The 23,795-nt window shown below is 57.0% G+C and overlaps 1 protein-coding gene across 1 annotated transcript in view; it reads left to right on the forward strand.

The window, feature by feature from the left end:
* The first annotated feature begins 6 nt into the window (after window positions 1-6).
* The window catches only part of FAM53B (family with sequence similarity 53 member B), a 73,242-nt gene continuing 49,453 nt past the window's right edge, over window positions 7-23,795 (forward strand). Inside the window, exons 1-3 of the mRNA XM_006912868.3 lie at window positions 7-179; window positions 8,987-9,041; window positions 21,766-22,544. Coding sequence (XP_006912930.2) covers window positions 102-179; window positions 8,987-9,041; window positions 21,766-22,544 — 912 coding nt within the window. The 5' untranslated portion in view covers window positions 7-101. The remainder of the gene's footprint in view (window positions 180-8,986; window positions 9,042-21,765; window positions 22,545-23,795) is intronic.

Raw genomic sequence — 23,795 nt, forward strand, 5'->3', positions numbered from 1 at the left:
CACCTAGGAGGTGCCCAGGAAGTCACCTCTGCCCAAGTCTGCCCAACTGAAGATGGCTCGTGCCCACCCTGGGACAGAGCCCAGTGCCTGAGGTCCTTACCATGGTGATGATCCTAAGTAAAAGCCTCGACACCCAGCGCGCTGACTCCATAGCATGCAGGACCTTCAACTCTGAGCTGGTAAGGACCTTGTGTGCCTCGTTTCTCTGGTGACATTTCTGAGGCCCAGTGTCCAGCCGGGGCTGTGGGCTGAGTGTGCAGGCCTTGCAGACAGAGTCCAAAGTGCCCGAGAGCAGAGCTCTGAGACATTGCGGGCCGGGGCGGGGCGGGGGTGGCGGCCCAGGAACCCAGAGCCCAGCCGAGCACTTGCAAGAAGGAAGTAGCTGGCCAGAGTCATCTGGTGAGTGGGGGGGAGGCCAGCACCCTGGTCAGTAATTCCAAGCACGGTTCTGCCGCCCTGCCAGGCTGAGACCGACATTCCTTCGGGTCTCCACCCGGTTAGGGGCGGTGGGGGCCCCGATGAGGCCGTGCCGGGCATGGGCCGCTCCTCAGGAATGCTAAGAGTGGGAGACAGGGAAGGGAGGCACAGTCTGGCAGCCAGCGTGGTGGGCCGTGGCGACAGCTGCCCTCCGGCTGCCCTCTGCCGAAGGTGTCCTCTGAACAAGTGGCCTGATGGGCCGGGCCGGAGAGGCAGACCCCAGGCCTCCTCGGACGGAGAACGGAACAGCCCCCTCCCCGTTTTGCAGCCTTGATCCCTCAGAAGTGATCGGGGCTGCTCCCTAGCGGAGGGGTGGGGGTCCCACTCAGGCACAGACCCTCCCGCGGACGAGTTTTATAAATGGGTGAGTCCCCAGGACTCTCCGCAGCGTCCGTGGTTGGCAGGGGCCACGGCTCCGGGTCCTGGCGCCCTTCACAGCCCTCACGAGAACCCACGCCGGCACCCCTGGGCTCCCGTCATCGACCTCTCATCAGCAGCCAAGCCGGGAGCAGACAGGCGGGTCTCCGGCCCGCAGAGCTTGCAAGGGCCACGGAGACCTGCGTCCACGCCACAGCCTCCACAGAGCGCCTCGGGTGTGTCGGGCACTGGGCTGGAGGAATTCTGCAAACAAAGACGAGGCGGGGCTGCGCATCTGATACGTGTCTGTAGTTAGAGTCCCTCTCACCTCCCCACTGCCACTGTCCTTTCTCACCTGGATTCTTGTGGTAACTGGTCCCCTGCTTCTGGCTGCTTTTAGCCTGTGCTCCACCCAGCAGCCAGCGGGAACACAAGTCACATCTGTCCCTCTGCTCAGGACCTTCCACTGGCTTCCTTCCCATCTCGAGCCGAGCAAACAGCAAAGCTCTTCTGGGATGCGTGAGGCTCCACATGTTCTGGCCCCCCATGACCACTCTGCTGTCTCTGTTGCACCCCCCGAGTCACTGTGCTCAAGCCTCTGGCCTCAGTGTGCCACGCACGACCCTCAGGGCCTTCAGGGCCTTCGCGCTTTGTCTGCGGCCTGGACACTCCCCCCGGTGGGACTCTCTCTCCCCCTCCCTTCTCTGGCCAGTCGGCCTGAACTTTACTTCTGCTAAGACCCCTGCCTCCCTGCAGCACCGCCCCCCCCCACCCCTTCCCGTCTCTTTTCCTTCGGGGGCCCTCACCACTTTCTAACATTTGGACCTTGGGCATTGAATGGCTCCCGCGCTAGAATGTGAGCTTGCTGAAGACACGGTGCTTCGTCTCCGGAGCGTGTTGCTGAGTCCCCAGGGCTGAGACCGGGCCCGGTCCGGGGATGTTTGTCGAGTGAGTGAACGTGGCCCGGTCCGGGGATGTTTGTCGAGTGAGTGAACGTGGCCTCCTGTAGCCCGCTCCTCCTCAGCTCGTCCTTGTTCTAGTCCCGCTGCGGCTGCCGCTCAGGTTCGTGGCTGACGTGGCTCCGTTCTCTGTTGTTGATGGGTGTTTTCCTGATGAATCTGAAGAACACATCTAGAGTAGCCGAGACCAGAAAGGAATGGCCCTCAGGGTGAAGGCCTTCTGGAGGTCCCAAGGGAGGATCCCTGCCTGATTCCAGCTGCTCCGCTGGCCTCCGCAGCTGCCACTGAACTTGGTCCCGTCTCAGGGAGGGCCTGGCCGGGTTTGGCCATGGAGCTGGATCCAGGGCACGTGGGCCGGAGGTCAGCCGAGCTGCCCTTTGAACAGACATGGCCCGAGCCCAGGCCAGGAGGAGTCTGGCCTTGCAGCCCTAGCCGGAGGAGGAAGACTCATCTCAGATAAGAGAAGGGAAGAAAGTCAGGGGGTGCAAACGGGCCACGGCAAGGGGCTCTGCTGCACGCTTCCTGCTGCTGTGGGGGTTGGGGCTTCCCTTCCCCCTTCCCGGAAAGTCACTGGCTGCTCCAGGCCCCGGCCACCCCGCACAGAGCTGTGGGCCCATCGGTCCTCTTCCCCTTCCTTCCCCTTAACTCCTAGGTAGGCAGGTCAGCTCGAGGAGCGGCCACCTTTGGAGAGGGGCTTTCCAGTGGAGGCACAGCGTGGACAGGTGGGACGCCACGAGCAGGGCTGCAGCCAGTGTCTCGGGAGGGGAAGTGTGATCTGCAGCACTTGCAGACGTGCTGCCACACACCCCGCCCCCACCCCAGGACCTCCCGCCACCCTGCTGAGGGGCAGGGTGCCTCCGTCCTGCTCTGTCGTACAGACAGGAAACTGCAGCTCTGAGAGCCCAGGGCACAGGGTCCAGGCCACACAGCTGATGAGCAGGGTGCCAGGGTGCAGCCTTCAGGTCCAGGCCCTTGTCTCCTGCACCCCAACCTTCACGCACACCCCAGCTTGGCTTCTGAGGCTGTGGTCTCTCAGGACTCCGCGAGGCCTTGGGGAGAGGCATGGGCTAAACAACCGAAGAAAGACCCCAAATAATCTCAGTCTAGTGGTGACATCCATGAGATGGAACGTAAGATAAACCGATGTCAGAATCTGCTCTGAGCAGCCAGCAAGTTTGAGAGGAAGTTAGGGGGGGTTTTGCTTCAGCTTCCGAAGTTGGTAACATCATCCTCATATAAATACCATCAAGATAATAACAGGAAAGATGGAAAAGCATTTCTCTTTTGTTTCTAATCAGACTAAGAAGATAACAGAAGTGGGGGGTTAAGGTTACAAAACAAAATGGGACGCACCGCAGGTCACTTTGGAATTATGGGAGCAGGTCTCAGAGGCACAGCAGTGAGGAGAGAAAGTCTAAACCTGCAGGCGAAAGTCACCGGGGGCCCCCTGGGGGGCCTCGTAAACACGGAGGGGAGAGGCTGCAGACGCTCCCCTGGGGCCTGGCCAGCCCCCTCCCTGCCCTCTTGGGAGCCGGTTCGCGGTGCTTGTTCTCCTTTTTCTACAAGCTAAATGCTGCTGACGTGACGGCCCCTACTCCCGAGGGAGATGAAGGAAAACAGAAGGGCTGGTGAGCGCGCGGCCTTTTGCCTGTCTTCGGGGAGACTTGGCCGAGGGCCTTGCGGTGACCCCAGCCTGGCTCAGCTTGCAGTATGGTCACTGTGCTCGGTCCCCTTTCCCCCACTCCGCTGCCGGCCGCTGTCCTCTGCCGAGCGGGCGCTTCCTTCTCATGTTCTAACATTAGCCGCTGCTGCTGGCAGGCGGCCCGGACATCTGACCCCCAGAGCAGCATTTCCCCTGGCTGCTTCCCGCACGCTCATGCTCAGGCCGAGGGCGCGTCCCCTCACCAGAGTGACCGTGCTCCCTGGCCAGGCCCGGCCTCCTGTCCTCGGCAGCTCTCCCAGGCCCCTCTCGAGTCTGGGGACCAGGGCAGAGGGCAGAGCGTGGCTCTGGAGTGTGGTTCCCCACGGCAGCCGACACTGGATTGCGGAGCTGGCCCTCCCTCCCTCCCTCCAGTGCTTGTTGGATCAGGATGCCCAGGCTGAGCAGCTTGCTCAGTCCGCGGAGCCAGCGGCCAGGTCAGGCCTTACACCCAGCTGCCTGGGCCCAGGAGTCTTTATCTTCTGGGTCCCCCGGCATTGGCCTTGGACTCAGCCAGCCCCAGCCAGGCTCCCTAGCAGGCCACAGGCTGGCCTGAAGTTCGAATTCAGAGTCCAGGGCAGCCCGATGCCTTTCCCCAGGGCAAGCAGAGGCGCCCAGGAAGCCATCCACGCCTGGGCGACCCCGAAGCCCCGGTGGGCAGCGAGCGATGCCGCTTTGTCTCCGGCCCAGCCTCAGCTTCCCGTCTTCGTGAGCCTGGCTCTCCCTCCTGTTTGCCACGGCCACGGTCTCACCACGTCCCACCTGGGAGGCTGGGCTGCTCCACTTGTTACTCAGGTGCGTGAGCGTGGGCTTGTCCGTGTGGCCTTGGGGTTCCCTGCAACACTGCATCAGGAGAAGGAAAAGCAATGTGATTATGGGCAGAGATGGGCTTTGTCATTTTCTGTGTGAGTTAGTTCCTCATTTAAAAAAAGACGTAGATTGTGTATTTAAGTCAGGGTTTCTTTCCTTAGTCTGAGACATGGCCTCTGAAGCTTCACTTTGATTTGTAGCTTTCGCCTTTCTCGTGGAAGACCCGATTCTAGAACCTTCTCTCCTGATCTAAGGAATCTCACAGCGACCAGGCCCTGCCCTGGGGGAGGCTCGGGAACAGAGGCTTCACTGTGGGAGAAATACCAAGGGGGGCTGTGCTCACTGTCCTGTGTCACTGCAGAGCCAGCCAGGGCCTGGGCACACATGTCTGTACGTGCGCCTCCATGCGCACACGGCGCGTCTTGTGAAACCTCAGAGGGTGCGTCCCCCCCCAGGGCCTTCCAGGCCTTCTCACATCGTGATCAGCTCACCCTTCCTGCGGTGGGTACGGGGTGCGAAAGGTTAGAGAGGCCGACTGCAGAATGGCTCAGACCAGTGCGAGTTTTATCATGCGCTGGGTAAACTGGAAATAAAACAACTCTGGACAACCTGGACCCCCCAGTGGGAACCTCAGTGTCAGGGCGCACCTGGGGCCTGACGCTCTGGGAAGCTATTGGGTACGGGATGTCTAGGCCTGCCCACTGCCGGCCCAGCCTCGGACAGGGCTCAGCAAGATGGGGGCCCCGATCCCATCATTCTTTTTTCTTTACCCCAATGGGAGGCAGAAAGCCCATGGGGGAGTAATTAGCCCACAACTATTTCAGGCCTTATGGTTGGCCTTAAAATTGCCACTGTCCTACCAGCATTTCTCCATAATGACTTTGATGGACATTGTCTGCACACACAAACCAGTTTGACTGAATCGACCATTTTGGAGAGGGAGACAAAAAAGAAAGAAGAGAAACCTGCATTTTGTAAAAAGCACAAAGCTAGAAACAAAAAAAACCCCCAAAACAAAATACTGCACTGTGCTGTAAATATCTTTTTGGTTAAGCAGGTTCAACTTATAAATATTTCCTTGTGGTTCTGAAAACCTGCCCAGACATCACATTTAGCAGTTGCATGATATCTCTGAGCCGTGACTGACTTAGCCGTCAGCTTCTTGAAGTCCGGCATGAAATCAGCCATCTCCAGCTAACTTACCTGGAAGGAGAAGTCACCTGAGCAGGGGAGAGAAACACGTGACTGGAGGAGAGCTGGTGACTGAAGTCTCCGAAGGGACAGGGGTGGGGCAGCTTTTTTAGAAGCAGGTGCTCTCGTGGGGCTCAGGGCATTCCTCCCGGGTGAACTGGCTCCGGCACCCCCTTGGTCCAAGAGTCAGAGCCCCAGAGTGAGGAGTGTCTGGTCAGCCACATCCAGTCCTGTGCCCACCCTGTGCCAGGGGAAATCGAGGCACAGCCCCACCATGACACTATCCAGGGAGGGAGGGTTGGAGCCCAATGCAGAATTGGGGTGCTGTTAGTAGAAGGGGGGGCTGTACCACCAGTCCATGCAGTTCATATGCTCCCTGAGGGGACCTGGAGTGAGGCTTCTCTAGAATAGGGGACCTGGGGATGGGGTTCCTTCATGTCATAAATCTCAACGTGAGCGACCACTGGCCCACCCGTGTCCCTGGCGCAGAGTCAGAGGCCGCGTGAGGAGCCCGGGCTGGCCTGGTGTCGCCACCCTGACCCCCAGCTCTGTCTGCGTGCTGCTCTCTCCCCTTGCCCACTGAGTTTTGATTTGGCGTGAGCCCTGCGATTTGGGGGGGCGGGGGGGGGCAGCAGTTTCGCCCAGTGGAAATCAGTTTCCATTGTCCCTGCGTCCGTTGGGCATATGGCAGCAGGAGCAAGAGGCTGGGCCAACAGGGCCACAGCAGTCGGTCCCCAGGTCGTCCCGTGTCACCTGCTTTGTGCTGGGACTGTTGTGGACAAGACAGCGGCCCCAAACCTTTGGTCTCAGGAGGGGCAGGAAATGAGGTGATGCAGACAAGGCCTTGTGGACAGAAGCACGGTGGGGAGGCACCCTTTAGCTGGGTGGTCAGGGAAGGCCGCCAAGGAGGCCACATGATCGGAGTGAGACCCAGAGTCCATCATGTAAAGACCCCACCACAAAGGGCCTGGGGTGGCGGTGAGCTGGCGGGCCCCGCCGAGCTGTGTGAGGGAGGTCGCGGGCTCCAGGCTTGGCTCACGTGGGCCTGGTGGCCCGTGGGGAGAGGGGCCGGCCTGGATTTTATTCTGGTCGCCGTGGGAAGCCGTTGGAAGCAGGCAAACAGGAACAACATGGGCTGGCCTCTGCCGGGTCTGGGTGGAGCGTGGAGGATGATTGCGGGCACAGGTCGGGGGCCAGTGTGGAGGCCGGCGGTGGCTCGGAGCAGGGTGGCAGGGAGCGAGACGTGCTGACATCCGCGTGTGTGTTCTCCAGCGCGGGAAATGGGTTCGCAGCAGACACGCAGCCAGCGGGCGGGAGAGCGAGTGAATGAGGGCCTGGGGCGCCCAGGGCTCCCCTCTATAGGTGGACCCCAGCAGTGCTGGTGCCCACGCATGTGTCCACATTTCCTGGGAGGTGCCCCTCAGTCTGAACATGCAGCTTTGTGGAAGAATAAGGCCAGTGAGCAGTGACACGCCAGCGGGTCAGTTTACGGTTTGCTTCGTGCTGTCCGTGGACCCCGAGCCGCCCTCAGTGGGCCCTGCACCTCAGCGCAGCCAGCGGGCCACCGTCTTCCGCTTTCCCTGGCCTGATCCCCGTTTGGTTTCTGTGGGCTCCCAGCCTGCGTAACTTTGCCCACCCCCAGCACGGGGCTGGGGTGGCTGCTGTGGTTTCCCAGAGGGTGTCTGCCTTGTGCCGGGTGCTCCTGTAGCACTGGCTCTGTCCCCTGCAGCAGGCAAGGCCGTGGTATTGGCCAAGCCCAGTTTCTCTCCCTGAGAACCCAGCGGGGCTCTTGAGTTTGTCAGCTGCTTGCCATTTGGTGACTTCGGTGTGAGCTTTCGATGAGCATCCTGCTGCATTAACCGAGCCAACTGGGAGGGAGACAGGCACAGCCAGCTCTTTGCTCAGATGGCTGTAGATTGGCTGGCTAAGTCACTGGAATCCAGGAGGGCCACCTGTCCTGACAGGTAAGGGTTTGCATGGAGGAGGAGTCTGGGAAAGGCCTGCCCACCCCCACTTCACCCCTTGCAAGCACCTTCTCATCTAACACCAGCTCCAGCACCTCCCCCAGGAAGCCAGCCCTGACCGCCGGCACCCAGTCCGGGCCCTCTCCCCGCCAGTCCCTCTTTCTCTGTACCGTAATGGTTTGTTTGTGTGACTGTGTCCTCCTGAGGCCCGAGGCTGGTCAGGATGGACCCTTGAAAACCTGAATCACATGACCACGTATCTTGAGGGCAGAGGTCCCTGAATCGGGCAGCTGGGGACAGGGGCGGGAGCTGGTGCCAGCACTTGCCACCCTCTTATCCACATGGGCCAGGTGTTCCTACTCAGCCCCACCCTCGTCCCTCTCGAGCTCTAGGAGCCAGGGCCTGGGTTCCCGCCCACCTCTCGGAAGGGAAGCGTGAGGGAAGCCATGCCCCGTCCTTGTGTCCCTGGGGCTCCTCAGAAGTTAGAGCCCTCGGTGACCGCTCCCCTGGGACTGAGAACGGCTTTCACTGTCACGTGACCAACCCGTAGCACAGCTCGCACGTAAATAATTACCAGGACAGATTTGTTGAATGAGTGAACGAATGAACGAGTGAGCGAGTCTTCGGGATGCTTGAGGCAGACCCTTTTTCCTGAGACCTGTGGGCAGCCTCCTCCTCAGCAGGAGTCAGGCCAGGTCTCTTGACCTGGGCCCCAACTAGTACAAGGGACCCCAGAATGTCCCGTGCTCAGGCTCCACGTAGCTGCAGAGCAAGCGCCTGGACTTGGGGCTCCTCTGGGCCCCTTGGCCTGTGTTCCACCAGTGGCCACAGCATTCTTCCGAGGTTGGGTGTGGTCGGGTTGAGTGGAGACGTGCGATGTTCACAGTGGAAGGGAAACTGTTGTGGAGACGTGGTGCCAGGGGCTCGGAAGCCACAGCTGTAGGTTGAGAGCGACTAGAACCTTGGGTTTCTGTTTCAGTTCAGAGAGGATGCCCAGGGGCCTCGTGGCCCGCTGCAGACAGCCTACAGAGGGAGGGAGGGCCACCTTCTTGTGCTTACCCAGTGCCTTTGCGTAGAGAAGAGCTGACCTTACAGCTTGGAGGGAGGGGCCTGGAGGTGGAGGGGCTCTTTACTCGAGGCTCTTCCTGCCACTGTGAGGTCCCGTTCTCTCCCAGCCTGGGCTCTGGGGAGGCCTCTTTTCAGCCCAGCTCGGTGACCCGGGCACAACACCCCCCACGCCCTCCTCCCCATCACTCACATGGAAAAGCCCCCGGTGTCAGAAGTCATGGGTTTTTGAAACCCATTAACTTGATGGACACCATAACTCACCGGCGACTTCGGACAGAATCCAGACCTAATTATGGGCAGATGTTGTCTCTTTTAATACTTTTCTCTCCTTTCCCTAATCCTATGTCGGCAAAAGGCAGTCACCCCTCCGATTGTGACTTTAGCGAGGGATCAGCGCAGGGTCATGTGCAGACGTGCTTCTTATGACTTGGAGAGTGAATAGCTTTTCTGGTTGTTTTCAGCACACGCCAAAGAAGATGAGTCACGGACCGACACTTTTCTCTTGTGGAATTATGGGTGAGTAACCAAGGTGGCCGTGAGCGGTCCTCCCCTAGTCCTCCACCAGGGCCCGAGTCCTCCAGGTGAGACGCCGAAAGCACTTTCTGGACACAGGCACAAAAGCTGCAGCCGTGGGGACTCTCTTCTGTGTGTGGTCCCAGCCGCGCCGGACTGGCGCAGAGGGCTCCTGGGCTAGGCACTGGTGTGTGGTTCACAAGTATAATTCCAACTGCAACACCGAAGGTTACTGTCCAATTTTTAAAGTCACCATGTTGATTTTTTCCTAATTCAGAAAATGCACCATAGTGTAAAGTATAACGTGAAAATCTCTCATAGCTCCATACCTAGTTGGTGTATTTTTTCTGTTCTTCGGGTTTTTTGCATAGCCAATCCAGGATGAATGTATGATTACATGAAATTACACACAAAAGGTATTTCTCTTGCTCTTTTCACGTTGTAGTAGTGGTCACCATTGTTTCCCCACAGCGTTAACGCTGTCCACTCCGTGCGTTTTAATGAGTGTGGGGGATCGTGTTGTACGGATGAGTGAAAAAGTGTTTGAGGATTTAACCGTTTTCTTGGTTGTTGGGGTGAAGGGTGTTTTGTTTGCCGTGGTGACGAGCAGTGACTAAGTGTCTAAGCCGCGTCCTTTTCCGGGCTGTGCCTCAGGATAGTCCCCGGCGGGCAGGAGCGTTTCTAAGGCTCTTGCTTCCCTTGCCAACCTGTGCCCCAGACTCCTGTTCTCACGCACGTGTGAATTACCATTTTGTATAAGGGGCTGAAACTGACTGGGTCGATTTCTCATGCTCCAGCCGATCAGGCACTGTTTCTCCTCTGTGTGTCTCTCCGTGACCACTGCCCCTTTGGGGGACATCGTGACAGTGAGTTTCCGTGATGTCTGTGTTGGGGCAGCAGCCAGGCTTCCACGATGCGTAACCGCTGCGGGCTTTCCTGTTCCGGTTTCCTTCGCAGGGCGGCGTACGGTGCGCCCGGCCCCTCCCTCTGTGCACAGGGCTTTCTTTCTCTTCTTTAGACCCCGTCCCCAGAGGTGGGGTGACGAGGGTGGCGGAGGGCTGGGCGTGTCACAGTGAGCACGGTGCTGGGGCACACTCGTGACACGCAGGGTCTCCTCGACTCTGCAGCAGCTTTGGGGGTGGGCGCAGGCACTCCGTTCACAGATGGGGAACCAAGGCCTAGCGAGGCGCCTGCCCAGGTCCTTGGTGGGCAGAGCTGGACCCAGATCAGGGGAGAAGGAAGACTGTTTTCGTGTTACTCACAAGCCACAGCTCTCATGGGGAGCCCGGGAGGTCCTCCTGATGCTGCCGCCAGCGGAAATGGAAACAGAGAGATCACCTGGCCTTGGTTTACCCACGTGACACACTTCGGAGGCCTGTCCCCACATGGGGCTCAATTGAACACCTCGTTGGTGGTTAACAGCTTTCAGCAAACCCCTCAGTGACCCAGGCACGTGGCCCAGAAGCCTGCCTCACCTGGGCCAGACCCACAGTGGAGAGCTATAGTCGAGCTGCCTGTCTTGGTCATGGCCAGGGAGGAGAGGGACACCTGGGCACATCCTGCTCCTCAGCCCTGTCTGGACTTTCGCTGTAAACCAGGCCACACTGGTAAACCGGGTGGTGGAGATGCCGGTCTTTATTTCTGGACCGTCCTGCTTCAGGCTTCCACGCCTTTGCACTGAGTGGGTCACGATGAGGTGGACCTCTTGTGGGTTTGTACCGGGCAGCGCTGGGTTTCGACCAGTCCCTCTGGGCTACTTAACTTTCTCAGCCTCAGTGTCCTCATTGTAAAGCGGCTGTGATGATGGCACCTGCCTTGTGGGTTTGCTGGGAGGACCACGTAAGGAGATTGGCACAGCATACACACTCCGTAAGTGGTATCTGAGAAAGAGGGCTGTGACCCAAAGTGAACGTCCTGCTCCCTGCAAGAGGCCTCCAGGCCCCAAGGGACCAGCTTGGTTTCCTGTGGTGGGGGGTGTGTAGGTGAGGGAGTCACCCTCGTGGGGAAAGACCCTCAGGCTCGGGGACCAGGGCAAAGACCCAGCAGTCTGATCCTGTGGAGCTCTGCGGCCGGCTCTCTGCGGGGCGAGGCCTGCTCTGTGGCCCAGGGTTTCCAGGAAGGCCTGCGCTGCTGCTGCTGCTGCTGCTGCGGGCTCTCGTCTGCAGACTGGCTCTTCAGGGTCTGTCGTTCGTGGGCCCTGTGTCCCTCTTGCCGTGCAGGCCAGCACCAGGACAGTGCGGGGCTGGGCTCTGGAGTCCCCTCGCCTGCTCCTCGGTGTCTCTCTCCTTCTCATCCTTTTGTTGCTCAGCCCCTCCTGGATTTGGGAAGCCCCTGACTCATCTGACAGCACAACTTACCAAGGCTTTTTGTTCATTTCAGTGGCTTGCTCTAGTGGTGTTTATTGAGTACCGACTGTGTGTCCGGTGGAGTGACTCGGGGGTGGAGTGACGCAGCCTTGTGCTTATGTCTGGCCCTCGGAGCTGTGGGCTCATCAGCCCGTCTTTCCTCATCTCGCAGCGTGCAGGTGTTTGTGGGATTTAAAGAGACAGCAGCGCACAGGAGCTGCCGGCTCAGTCCCTGCTGCCTCCATCCCTTTCCTGCACTTGCCAGGGCGGGAATGTCAGCCGCCCCAGGCCTTCTCAAGCACGTGCGCTGGTGGAAGCTCAGGTGACCGCTCTGCCCACTTTCCCTGTGATCTAAGTGTGGCCTTGCCCTGGGTCACAAACTGGGAGGGCATCCCAGGCAGTGAGATTTCACCTTAGGCGTGCCTGCTTTTCAGCAGAGAGGAGAGAACACCCTGTGGGCCCGGCCAGACTTTTTACGAGGGTTTTGGGCCCTGCCAGGGCCGGACCATGCTCGGCAAAGATAAAATATATTACTTTAATCACCAAACCTCCTGCCTGTCTCATGTTCAGGCCCTGATCAGTGGCATTCGCCTGTGAGAGCTGGGGACAGCTTGGTCCTGTGACTCGGTCACTTCCCTCTTGAGCCACCATGTAAGGTCCTAACTGGAAGCCAATATGAGTTCGAATGTCATAAATGTTCTTAAGAAAATCCAGGCAAGTGCACTAGGGTGGGAGGGGCAGTGGCCCCTTTGCTTCCTCTTAAAAAGCCACCCTCTCAAGTCGCTCGCTGCCCTCTGCACCTGATAGAGACACCTTACTAGCATAATCGAGTGCTTCACACTCCATTATTGTGAGCTGGCGTGCAGCCCCTCCCCACCTCCGTGTCCCCTCCCTCCGAGTTTGGAACCTTGATACAAAGAAGTAGTTTTGTGCTTGTCCAAAGTGGGGAAGAACCGGGATTGCAGAACCGGGCCAGGTGCGGACGGGAGAGGCGGGGCAGAGCGGAGCCCAGCGACTGCCCGGCCTGCTCCGTGCGGGGACCCAGGGTGCAGCCCAGCCCCAGCAGCACGGGGCTCCTTCCAGCAGAGACGCGGTTTGGCCTCTCGGTTTCCCGTCTCACCTCCCAGACGGTCCCGGGCACGCCTTCCGTGCTCAGCCGGAGGTTCCTCTGCAGACGGCTTCTCGGGGGGAGAGTCCTGTGCAGCGCCGGTCGCTGTGTTCTGAGGAAGCCTTGCTCGGGCGGCAGCCTCGTGCGTGGGGCCCGCCCACTGGTCAGCAGGTCTGAAGGGGGTGAGCCAGCCCCCAGTTGCTGGCCGTGATTCCTGGTGGGTACGGAGGGGGCTCGGCCACGCCCCGGAGAGTCATCCGGCGCTGGGCAAGGCAGGGGCTGCCTGTACATCAGGGGGTGGCTCCCTCCAGGCCTCCGTCATTTGCCATGGGAGGTGCTGCTTCGTGCCGACCCTCGTCCCACGTGTCCGGGGCACGTGGGGTGAGAATGGGCTCCGTTGCCCACCTCTGGCTAATGGCACCCAGTACAAGAGTTCTGCGTTGCGGGCACAGCGGGCACAGCACGTTCCATTTTCCTCACCTCTCGGGCGAGAAGACCTAGGGACAAATAAGTGAGACAGCAAATGCAGTTCCAGTTATTGCAAGAAGGCCACTAGGAAAAGGCGCGCAAATGCCAGTCAGTGGACGGGGAATAAAACAATTCACATGCAGAAAAAAATTGGAAGGAAACCCATAATTACTTTAGGAGTTATGGTAATAAATTATTTATTGATGTAAATTATTTCGCAGGCAAAGGACATAGAGGAAACTTGAGCAGAAGGATCATGCATTATGTATAAAAAGAACTGTCAAAATGTTATAGCAGCTTTGCTTGTGTCACTCGGTCCAGGTTTGTGTGTCACTCGGCTCAGGTTTGTCAGCATTTTAATTATAAGCCCTTACTTCCCGTGTTTAATCACTTGGCTGTTAAGGTCTACTCTGCACACAAAAGGGTTGTTCCCAGGGGCACGGGCCACATTAATTTCTGCAGGGAAACCAGCTGGCTGTGTGGCGTGGGGCAGGAGGAAAGACTCCACTTACGGATCTGGTGGACTTCGGTCCTTGAACTCCACCGCTATTTGTCGTTGCAAGTGGACTGTGACTGCACCTCGTGTAGAAAGCTGGCATTTAGGGGTTGAGCATTTGAGACTTTTTAGCACAAGCACGTGTCTGAAACACAGTGAGCAACAACAGTAACAAAACTAGAGCCATCAGGCCCGATTGCTGGTCCTTGCCACTTTGTCCCTTTCTCAGAGACGGTCATTTCGAATATGATCCTGGGACCAGCGCCTCCTCTAAGAAGCTGTTGAATGACCAAAATAAGCTAGAGTGAGCCTTGTTTTCATTTTGAAAAGTACACGCATGTGCAAGTGTGCATTTTGTGATCGTGTGTGTGAGTCTTCAGTCTCTAAAATAGTTTGAGGTTTGTCGGTGCGGCATGCTTGAAGTTTTTTCAGAGGTATAAAGTACAGAATGTAGGTAGCCGCTGAGCTTAGTTGGCTCCCGGTAGCTGTTTATGGTGTGGTGCGGCATGCTTGAAGTTTTTTCAGACAGTGTTTCTGGTATAAAGTACAGAATGTAGGTAGCCACTGAGCTTAGTTGGCTCCCGGTAGCTGTTTATGGTGTCAAGTGAGAAGGGAGGCTCCCAGGCTGCCCTGACTTGGGGTGGGGAGGGGGCCACAGTGGTGCCAGAGGATGGAATGGCAGCTGCCACACTGGTTTTGGGAGCCACCCACCACAGTGCGTTGCCAGTGTGCCTTCCACATGGAAAGATGGTCAGGTCAGGAGGCAGCCCGGCCTTGGGGTTGCTTACTCTGCCGCTGGCTGCCTGCACGTCCCTTGCCCAGATGTGACATGGTTCTGAAGCTCGGTCTCCCCCCTCCCCCCTCAAGTAAGCCGGGAGTGCTGGGACGCCTGTGAGACGGGTCCTGTGCTTGGGGTACACGCTCACGCTCAGCTTCAGCAAGGATCCCAAAGTGGTGTTCGCTGACTGACAGCTGCTGCACATTTATTGACGGTTTCCTGAATAGCTCTCCCAGCTGCCAGTTCTCTCATCTGTATAAAGGTGCCCGGCTTTGCTCTGTGCAGCGGCCTGCAGATGAATCTCAGGCATCCGCCCACTCTCCATGCTCTGTGCATACCCGGGATGGGAGTCCAGAGGACATGATAAAACTCACCTTTCTGTCCCTTGAGTTTTTGTTGCAAATATAGGCTTCCCCTTACATATTTCTAAATGCCCCTGGATCTTGGGGATGGGGGGTGGGGGGATAGAGAGGAGGTCGGTTCAGAGCTCAGAGGGCTGTCACGGGGCCCCAGTCCAGCCTGCCTCATACAGATGGGGAGACTGAGGCCCACGCTCCCAACACCCAGTCTGCTGTGTATTTTAGTCGTCTATACTGTCTGGGGATCTCTCGGGGCCGCTTTTTGCAGCAGCAAAGACTTCCCAGAAGCAGTGACAGCTGCCCTGGGCCACCCCCACCCATCTGGTGAGGGCCGGGCCCTGTAACCATTCTGAAGCCACCAGCCTTCCTGCCTTCCTTGACGGGGGCTGGTGGAGCGTTATCTCCAGCCATTCTAATCACTTTGTCCTCGCGCCCTGGCCGAGGACCTTGGTGTCCTGTGTTGCTGTCCCTGAACCCCAGATGCAGCTGACATTTTATGATTCATCACAGGTGAGAGGACACAGAGGCTGAGGCACAGGCAGCAAAGCCTGAGAACTTTTTCTTCCTGACACAGTTCTGAGTTGAGTCTCCATTCTGGTGACACAGGGTGCTCCGGGGGGCTGGGGACTCTAAAGTTCTTTCAAAACTAGAGGACTGCATTGTGGGGTAGCTCAAGTCCTCAACCTGCGTGTTTACCTGTGTGCTTTTCATAAGGTCAGCTTCGCAGAGCTGCCTTCAGAAAGACGTCTCAGTTCTCTGGAGTTCCCCACGGAAGGGTTGGTGAGCTGCTACCCCCGAACCAAGCAGGGTCCTTGCAGCCCTGAGACCGAGTTAGCAGGGCCCAGCCCACAGGGCAGGGGTGAGAGACTCATCGTCAGCACAAGCAGACAGGTGCGAAGTCCAGGAATGAGTCAGCCGGTCTTGATCTGGTGCAGGCCTGCGGCCCGGGCTGGGAGGCTGCAAGAATCTGGGGTCTGTGCCTCAGGTGAGAAGCCTCATTCTGCTGTGGTTATGTCACCATACGGCAGCCTCTACAATACAGCCTGGAGAGACCCAGCGCTGTGAGTGTCCTCTGTCTTTTGAACGTCAGAAAGCTGGTCTTAGCAACATAGGCCCCTGGGAGTTTCCCTTCAAGGTTAAGGGCAGAAATGGAAACGAGAACATTTGCGGTTGAATGCCATTTGTGTTTTTCTGAGTGTTTTCTTTCTTTGATCTCTAGAACTGTGCACCCAGCAGCCTCTGCCCTCCTTATTCAGGGAGTCATAGGACCAAACCCCTGAATGCGGTTGGGGGACGTGAGTTCTCGTCCCCATGCGTGTAACCAGAGGCTTCTCCTGTGCCTCTCAGGCTACTGGAATCTTCCCAGAAACCTCCAGCTTGGTCACCAAGTCTCAGCTTTGAAGGATTCCTTGGAGGTCACCTAGTCAGTCCACCTGTGAGAGAACTGAATGGTTTGCGTGTTTGTGTGTGTGTTTGTGTAGTTTGCCCATCCGTAGGCGAAGCCCTGTGTGTGTTCACACTGCACACATGCGAACACCCTATTGTTTAATCTCAGTCCTGTGAAGGTAGGCGCAGCAGGCGAGTAGAGAAACTGTAGGTGCTCCTGAAGGCTGTAGCGATGGGGACGGCGTGGAAGTGGCTGGTGCCTGTGCTCTCAGGCCGTGTGCCAACGTGCAACGCCCGTATCTGCAGAAGCCTCCGAGAAGCCACATCATGTCTTAGGGAGAAGTTGGGAAGCCTCAAACACTTCCTCTTCACACGCGTCATTGGCTTCTCAGGCCCTTTCCGGTGGCCCTCCCTCCAGAACATGCTGTGTGACTTGGGATCCCCACCCCCTCCTGTGAAAAAGGGACCTCAGAGTACATGAAGGGTAATGTTACTTTTCTCTACGGTGCTACTTTCTGTTGTTGGCCCAAAACAAACATCAGAACACCCAACTTGGAGTGACGTTCTGGATCCAGACTTATAGAGACTGGAATCGTCAACCTTCCGGAAGCTTCTTGGGTGTGTGTGGCTGGGTGCTGTGACTGGCTGCCGTCCTGACAGAGGACCCAGACCCCTGTGTAGCTCGTGGTCTAGAGCAGTGGTTCTCAACAATTTTACAGTAAAACAATGTGGAGGACTTGATTAAAATGGAGATTTCTATCTCCAGAGTCTGTCTGCCAAGTCGGGAACTGGGCCTAGGACTCTGCATTGTGAAAACACCCTAAAAGAGGCTCCCGAGGGTGGTCCCAGAACCACACTTTGAGAGGGCCGGTGTGGAGCACACAGGCTCCCGTTCCAGCCAGAACCCACCCACCAAGATTGGTGCCCGGGTGTGCAAGAGCTGAGCCCCAGCCAACGGAGCGTTCTCCGCTGCCGTCTTCACGGTGGCCGCGGTCAGTCAGAGCCTGTTCTGTGGCCTCGCAGGCACTGTGCGAGGTGGCCGTGTAGTTCTCATGAAAGCTCTGTGAAGCGGTTGCCATCTGTGTCCCTCATTTTACAGATGAGGAAACTGAGGCTCTGAGAGACTCGCTGACCCGCAGAGCCCAGGCCTCGCCCTTCCCACCAGACCCAGGGGTGCTGCGCCGTGGGCTCCCCACCTCCATGGCCACTGTCACTTTTGAAAGAGTTACAGTTGTTTGTGCAGAAGTGACGCTGAACGGAGGGGCAGGGCCACCCAGTCCCCTCTGCCCGGAGCCCTACGGGTTCCCTTGTGCAGCGGAGACGCTGGGGCCTGAGGCTCAGGGCCGTCTGCCATTAAAAAATTTGCTTTTCCTGTTTCTTATGTCTGGTGACCCAACCCAACAAATCACTCTCTGTTCCCTGAGCTCAGGGGGAAAACACAGGGCTAAACATAGCCTCGATTGTTTTTACTTTTCTTAAATATACTTCTCCCAGCGATAACAATGATAACGATAGAAACAATTCAAATATTATCTGTCCCTCAGACAGAACAAGTAGCCACCTGGCTGGTGTGGACACACAATAGCAGGCAGAGCTGTGCGTTTTCAAAGTGCATTAGACTGACTCCTCTAGCCGGTCTCCCGGCTGCTTTTTACACAACCATCTTCGGCCCCAGTGGGGCAGGGAGTTCAAGACATAGCCCAGGTTGGACTTGCATGGCCAAGGAAGGGTTACCTGTGTCAGGGACAAAGGACAAGTGAGACCTGGTAAACCCCCGAGGCATGCTCTGCAGCTTCTGTCTGTACTTCGTCGTTCACTCCTTCCTCCTCTGCTGTGTGCCAGGCTCCCTGTGGGACGTCCAGGAGCCATGCTGTGACTGTGCTCTAGAGCTCATGGCTCAGTAGAAGTAGATGTGGAAACAGATAATCAAGGTGCGGTTAACAGCTACCAAGCCATATGACTGAAAGTCTAGGTAACGAACTGCCAGTGCTCAAGGGCCGATAAGAGGAAGGCATACTCGAAGGGGAGGTGATGTTCGAGTCGGCTCTTAAATGATGAGTCAGAGGAAGGATGAAGGCAGGAGACTATCCCAGGCCTTTGCATCTTCACATCTCTGCAAAGATGTGACGGGAGCTTATGTTTGGGGGGAAGCTGCAGGTCCACTGCAGTTACCTTGTTCTCACAGCTAACCAGTGGACTGAGCTGAGAAGTGACTCTCTTCATCCTCCATGCAACAGAGAAATCTCATGCATCGAGGCCGAAGAAGAGGCTTGCTCTGTGAGAATGGAGTAGTTCCTGCCGGAACACTTCAGAGTTAGCCATCCGACCCTAGTCCCCACTGGGGGTTTGACAGTTAACCTAGAAGCAGACTGAACGCCCACCCCTCTGCATGTGGATGCTGCTGGTGCTCAGGTGCTTGTCCTGCGTTTCCGCGTGATTTCTTAAACTTTAGTTTTGTAAAGAATTCTTGGTGCATAAGAATTACTCTTCAGGGGGTTGTGTACACAGAACCAGAAGGAGTGTGCTTTATGGGCTGTGGCCAGGATTTTCAGGGATGATTTGAACACTACCAGATTCTCGCCGGACCTCTGATGTCACAGGAAGCTTGGTGTGCCTGGAGTGTAGGAGAGACGAGTAGGTAGGGGCGGGGGTGCCAGGCTGAAATATTTGCATTCTTTCTGCTGGGCAATGGGCAGCTGCTGCAGGAGATGGACCACAGCAGATGTGGGCCTCAGAAAGATCTCCAGAGGCGGTGAGGTGGCGGGACTGGGTAGGGAGGCCAGAGGGGGCTCGTCCCAAAGGGCCAAGACCATGAGACGGCCACGGAAGGGAATAGCACGGCCGGATGAGAGGCAGAGTGGTCATGCTTAACTGGCTCCCAGGTCCCCCCCTTTTTCCTCATGATTTCCCTAGAGATGGGGACAATTCCAGGGCAGTGAAATACAAATGCAACAGAAAGCGGTGTCGTCCGAGGACGGGGTCCCTCCCCGTTAGTTTCATGGGTCCCCAAGGCCTGGGTGAGAGCGTGCTGCAGTGTGTGCACCTCTGGCTCCTTAAGGAGGCCACATGGGGTGCCATCTTGGGGCCCTCACTGCTCTGGGGTGGGGCCCGCTGGTTCCTTCCTCAGTCGGCCACCTTCCTGCCCCATCTGGCGCCCCAGTGCCTGTCTCCAAAGAGAACTTGGTGGCCAGTGCTAGTCTACGGCAACTTCCTGAAAGACAAAGCAGCAACCCCCGAGGCGGACGGGACTGCAGCCCAGGCCCTAACCGCGGCATGGCCTCGGGCGCCTGCGGCTCACATCCCTCACCTATTTAGAAACATGTTGTCCTTATATAAAATGTAGAAACTGCGGGAAAACAGAGAGAAGATCCGAACCAGCCGCCGTCTGCCGGTCGACCCCGAACCTTTGGTTTACGTTTATCTTCCTGCGGAACGTAACGTCTGTTACTGAATCGGAACCGTGCCGTCTCCACGGTTTCATGCCGTTTCCTTGTGCTTGGCGTTACGTCATTAACATGTCCCCACGTCGTCACTGTTCTTCGAAACTGCTTTCTTGATGCCGCATGTCATTCCTGGGTAATTTATTTAACCAGCTGGGGCGTGTTAGTGGTGTTCGCTATTTTGCTATCACTCCGATCATTTCAAAGGACATCATCACACCTAAGTCTCCACTTTTTTTCTGAGGATGAGTGTTCTTGTAAACCAGATAACAGGTGGTTGTGACTCAGTCAATGTTAGCCTTTTCATTTTTCTTTGTTACCAGTGTACTGAACTTTCAACAGCTGACATGGCAGATTAAAACTTTTAAAAGAATGGTGAATAGTGAGTAGTTAAGACATATGTCGAACAGCATAAATGCTACTTGCAAAAAGGTAATTTTGGGTAATAAATTTTCAAACTCAGTTAAAGTAACATGTATTGACACTTACCTGTGTACTAGTGCCCAGGACGATTCAGGGATGAGATGAACTGGACATTAGCCACAGCCCTGCTTTGTCTCCAGCTGGCCTAACTGGGCCTAAGGGAAATCTCTCTCTGGCATCTCCAGCTTCTGAGGCCCTGTCAGGATTCATGTCCCAGCCCAGGGTCCCCGGCCCTTAGGCTCTGTGACTCATGACACGGCAGGGTCCACACTGAGCCCTGATTTGGCCTAACCTTTGGCTCACGAAGCTTCTTTTGGGCCTCACTGGTCATTCCGTTTGAACCTGTCAAGCAGCTGCTGCTCGTGACACTCAGCACAGGGTCAGTCCCTTGGGTGTCTCTCAGTGCCCTCGGAGAAGTAGCCCCTGGTGGAAATAGATAGATGTGTAGTCTTTGCTGCCTGGAGCACTGGCGTAGGTAGGTTAGAGCACAATTTTCTTAGCATATGGCCCATTTTGAATGACTCATACAGTCGTTGAGGGCAGGGCCAATGTCAGGTTACCCTGCAGGCCCCCTCAGGGCTGTAGTGTAGTGGAAAGAGGGCACGGGCCAGCCTGGGTTTGCATCCTGCTCGCCGTGTGGCCCTAAGCCACTTACTCAACACACCCCCAAGCCTTGGTCTCTCCATTTGGGCAGCAACGGCAGCCATATGTATGCAGGGCTCTGTGTGGGTTACACCACCCACAGTGGATGCTCAGTAATTGATTGCAGTGCTGTGAGAATCGGGGTGCATCAAGTACCTACCGACTATCATCTCAGGTTTTACTTCTCCTACTGACTTCCTGACTCAGGCCAGAGTTTGCTCTGTGTCCACATTCGGGCAGTTTATGAGTCCGTGTAGATGAGGAAACACTGGGACGTGCCAGCCTGTCGATCCCCAGCGGTACCACGTGTTTCTTATCTTGGGTTTCGCATTACGAACTCGAATACGGGACTGTGTCAGACTCATCTTGGTTCTCCTAGAACTGTCAGCACAGTGCCCGATTCCATGGTACGAAAACAAGTAGTTCTTGAATATTTCACTAAAATAAAGGTTCAAGTGCAAAGTCAGCATTTCCTAGCGGGGTTAGCTTATTTATTCATGCATGCAAGTAGCAAGCTGACACGTAAGTTTAAACTGTGCCTTTACGTCTGTGCAGCCCAAGACGTGGTTCTATAGGTTTTAACCACTTCAAACATCCTTGATCTCAGCATGAAATCGTGTGAACACAAGGGGAGTGCTCAGTGATTGGCAGCTGTTGTCGTGGATGTTGTGGACCGTTTTGGTGGAGGAGGGGCCGTAAACCAGTAAAATATTGTTTCTGTTACCAGAGTTCTAGAGTGTTCTAGAGATGGAGTTCAGACGAACTCACCTGGCAGCACCTCATCCCCTCTGACCTCAATCCTTTGAAGCACCAAAAGACACATCTCTGGTCATGGCCTTTTGTTTGGGCATCAAGTCCCAGCCCAAGAGCCTCAGAGCAGGGAGACAGGACCTGGCAGACATGTTGCCCAAAACCGCTGGTGCCAGGGCGGGGGTGGAGCAGGTCGGTTTCCCAGCTGTAAAATGAGGAAGCGTTTTGGGTGAAAAGTACTGCTTTAGGCTTTCCTGGGAGGCAGCATGGTATGCTGAAAAGAGAACGCATCAGGAGACCAGGGGGTACCTGGATTCTAGGCCACCCTCTGCCTCTGGGTCCACACCTGGGACTTACGTCCCCTCCCTGAGCCTCAGTTTCTCCTCTGTAAAGTGAGGTTGGACTGGATGGTTTTTAAGGGCCTTTCTTCTGGCTCCCGAATCCTGTTTAAAACGAGCTCTGGCTGAGGAGACAGAGGGCTGGCATGAAGGGCTTCTCCAATCCTGTTTTCTCTTTGTCATTTGTGAACCAGAAAATGACAGATGGCGAGACCTGGACAGGAAATGCCCTCTTCAGGTTGACCAGCCGAGCGCCAGCATCTGGGAGTGCCTGCCTGAGCAGTGTCAGGATGGCACTCTGTGGCACCGGGAGGCAGCGAACACCTGCACGGTGACTAACCTGATCAAAGGCCTCAGCCTCAGCGACCACAACGGGAACCCCTCTGCCCCGCCCAGCAAGCGCCAGTGCCGGTCACTGTCCTTCTCGGATGAAATGTCCAGCTGCCGGACATCTTGGCGGCCCTTGGGGTCCAAAGTCTGGACTCCGGTGGAAAAGAGACGCTGCTACAGCGGGGGCAGCGTCCAGCGCTACTCCAGCGGCTTCGGCACCATGCAGAGAAGCTCCAGCTTCAGCCTCCCTTCCCGCGCCAACGTGCTGTCCTCGCCCTACGACCCGGCGGGGTTCCACCACCGATTCGGAGGCCAGCCCTGCCCAGGGGCGCCCGGCTCGGCCACCCGTGGACAGGCAGGCGACATCTGGAGCCCCGACGCGAATCCTGCGGGAGGGGGTCGGCTCGACATGCAGCGGTCCCTGTCCTGCTCCCATGAGCGGTTTTCCTTCGCGGAGTACAGTGCGCCCTCGGCCAGCAGCACACCTGCCTCAACGCCGGAGCTGGTCCGACGCCCCAGCGGGCTTGCCCGCAGCCGCTCCCAGCCGTGCGTGCTCAACGACAAGAAGGTCGGCGTCAAGCGGCGGCGCCCGGAAGAGGCGCAGGAGCAGAGGCCGTCGCTCGACCTCGCCAAGATGGCGCAGGTAAGAGCCCGGCCGTGTGGAGGTGCCGCACAGGCTCCTGGGTGCTTTCCGCCCGGCAGAGGGGCAGGAGCAGAGGCCGTCGCTCGACCTCGCCAAGATGGCGCAGGTCAGAGCCCGGCCGTGTGGAGGTGCCGCAGGGGCTCCTGGGTGCTTTCCGCCTGGCAGAGGCGCAGGAGGAGAGGCCGTCCCTCGACCTCGCCAAGATGGTGCAGGTCAGAGCCCGGCCGTGTGGAGGTGCCGCAGGGGCACATGGGTGCTTCCCTGAGTCTCAGCCGGTCCAGGCCCGTGCCGGGCAAGCGCGGGGGCCCGAGTCAGAAACTCTTAGTGGGTAATTCCTTGTATCTTTAAATCCTAGTCAAAGAAAGATAAAATCATTTTCTCTACATTTGAAATCAGAAACGCGCTCTCCCTGTGAACACAGTGCTGGTGGTACAAGCGTTAGACAGATGGTGAGAGGCAGGGCGTCGGGAAACAAACAAGCGTCACCAAGCCCAGGTGACCCCCTTCTTCCCGGCACCGTGCTGAGCCCTCCCTGCAGCCGCTATAAGAAATGCTGCAGAGGCCGAATTCAGCGTCGCTGGGATTAGGCTGATCCTGAGATCAGGGTCATGGGTAATGGTCTTAGAGAGAGATGGGGGAGGCACTTGTTTTTTAAATTAAACTGCCCCAAATGTGAAATCTTCAAGAAACTGCTCACTACCCTCTGTGCCACCTCTGTGACCATCCTCACCCTTCATTGTAGGCGAGGCCTCCAGCTGCACGCCCCTGTCACTTACACCTTGTCCCCTGTGTCTTGGAGCCCTGCTTTGTGCCAATGCTGAACTTGGGTATTGCTTTGAAAGAAATGGACTTGGAGTTAATACACTGTCATCAGGAGAATCTCTGAGCCTAAGTGCTGCCTGCTCTTGGCTCTTCCTGGGCAGGCCAGGACGAGAGCATGATGGTGGGGCCCAGGGAGCAGGTGATTGGCCCTTGTAACCCATCCACTCAAGGGTGGTGAACATGGTGGGTAGAATGTAATGATTTGGGCTCTGCGTCCAGGTAGCCCTTGGGTACATGGGGCTGTGCTTTGACCATCGTCTTTTCTGGTCTTGTGTAAGTGATGGTCGTTGCTGGTCTTAATGGGGAAGGAGACCCACTTGGCATGAGGGGTCAGCCTTGCTCGTGCAGCGTGTGGCCACATCTGGGCCGGCAGGCTCGTCACGTCCACTGCCATTCAGGCCAGCACTGCTGCCTTCCTGCGGTGCCCAG

Source organism: Pteropus alecto, unplaced genomic scaffold, assembly GCF_000325575.1.
Source record: "Pteropus alecto unplaced genomic scaffold, ASM32557v1 scaffold74, whole genome shotgun sequence".
NCBI classification, from domain to species: Eukaryota; Metazoa; Chordata; class Mammalia; order Chiroptera; family Pteropodidae; genus Pteropus; species Pteropus alecto.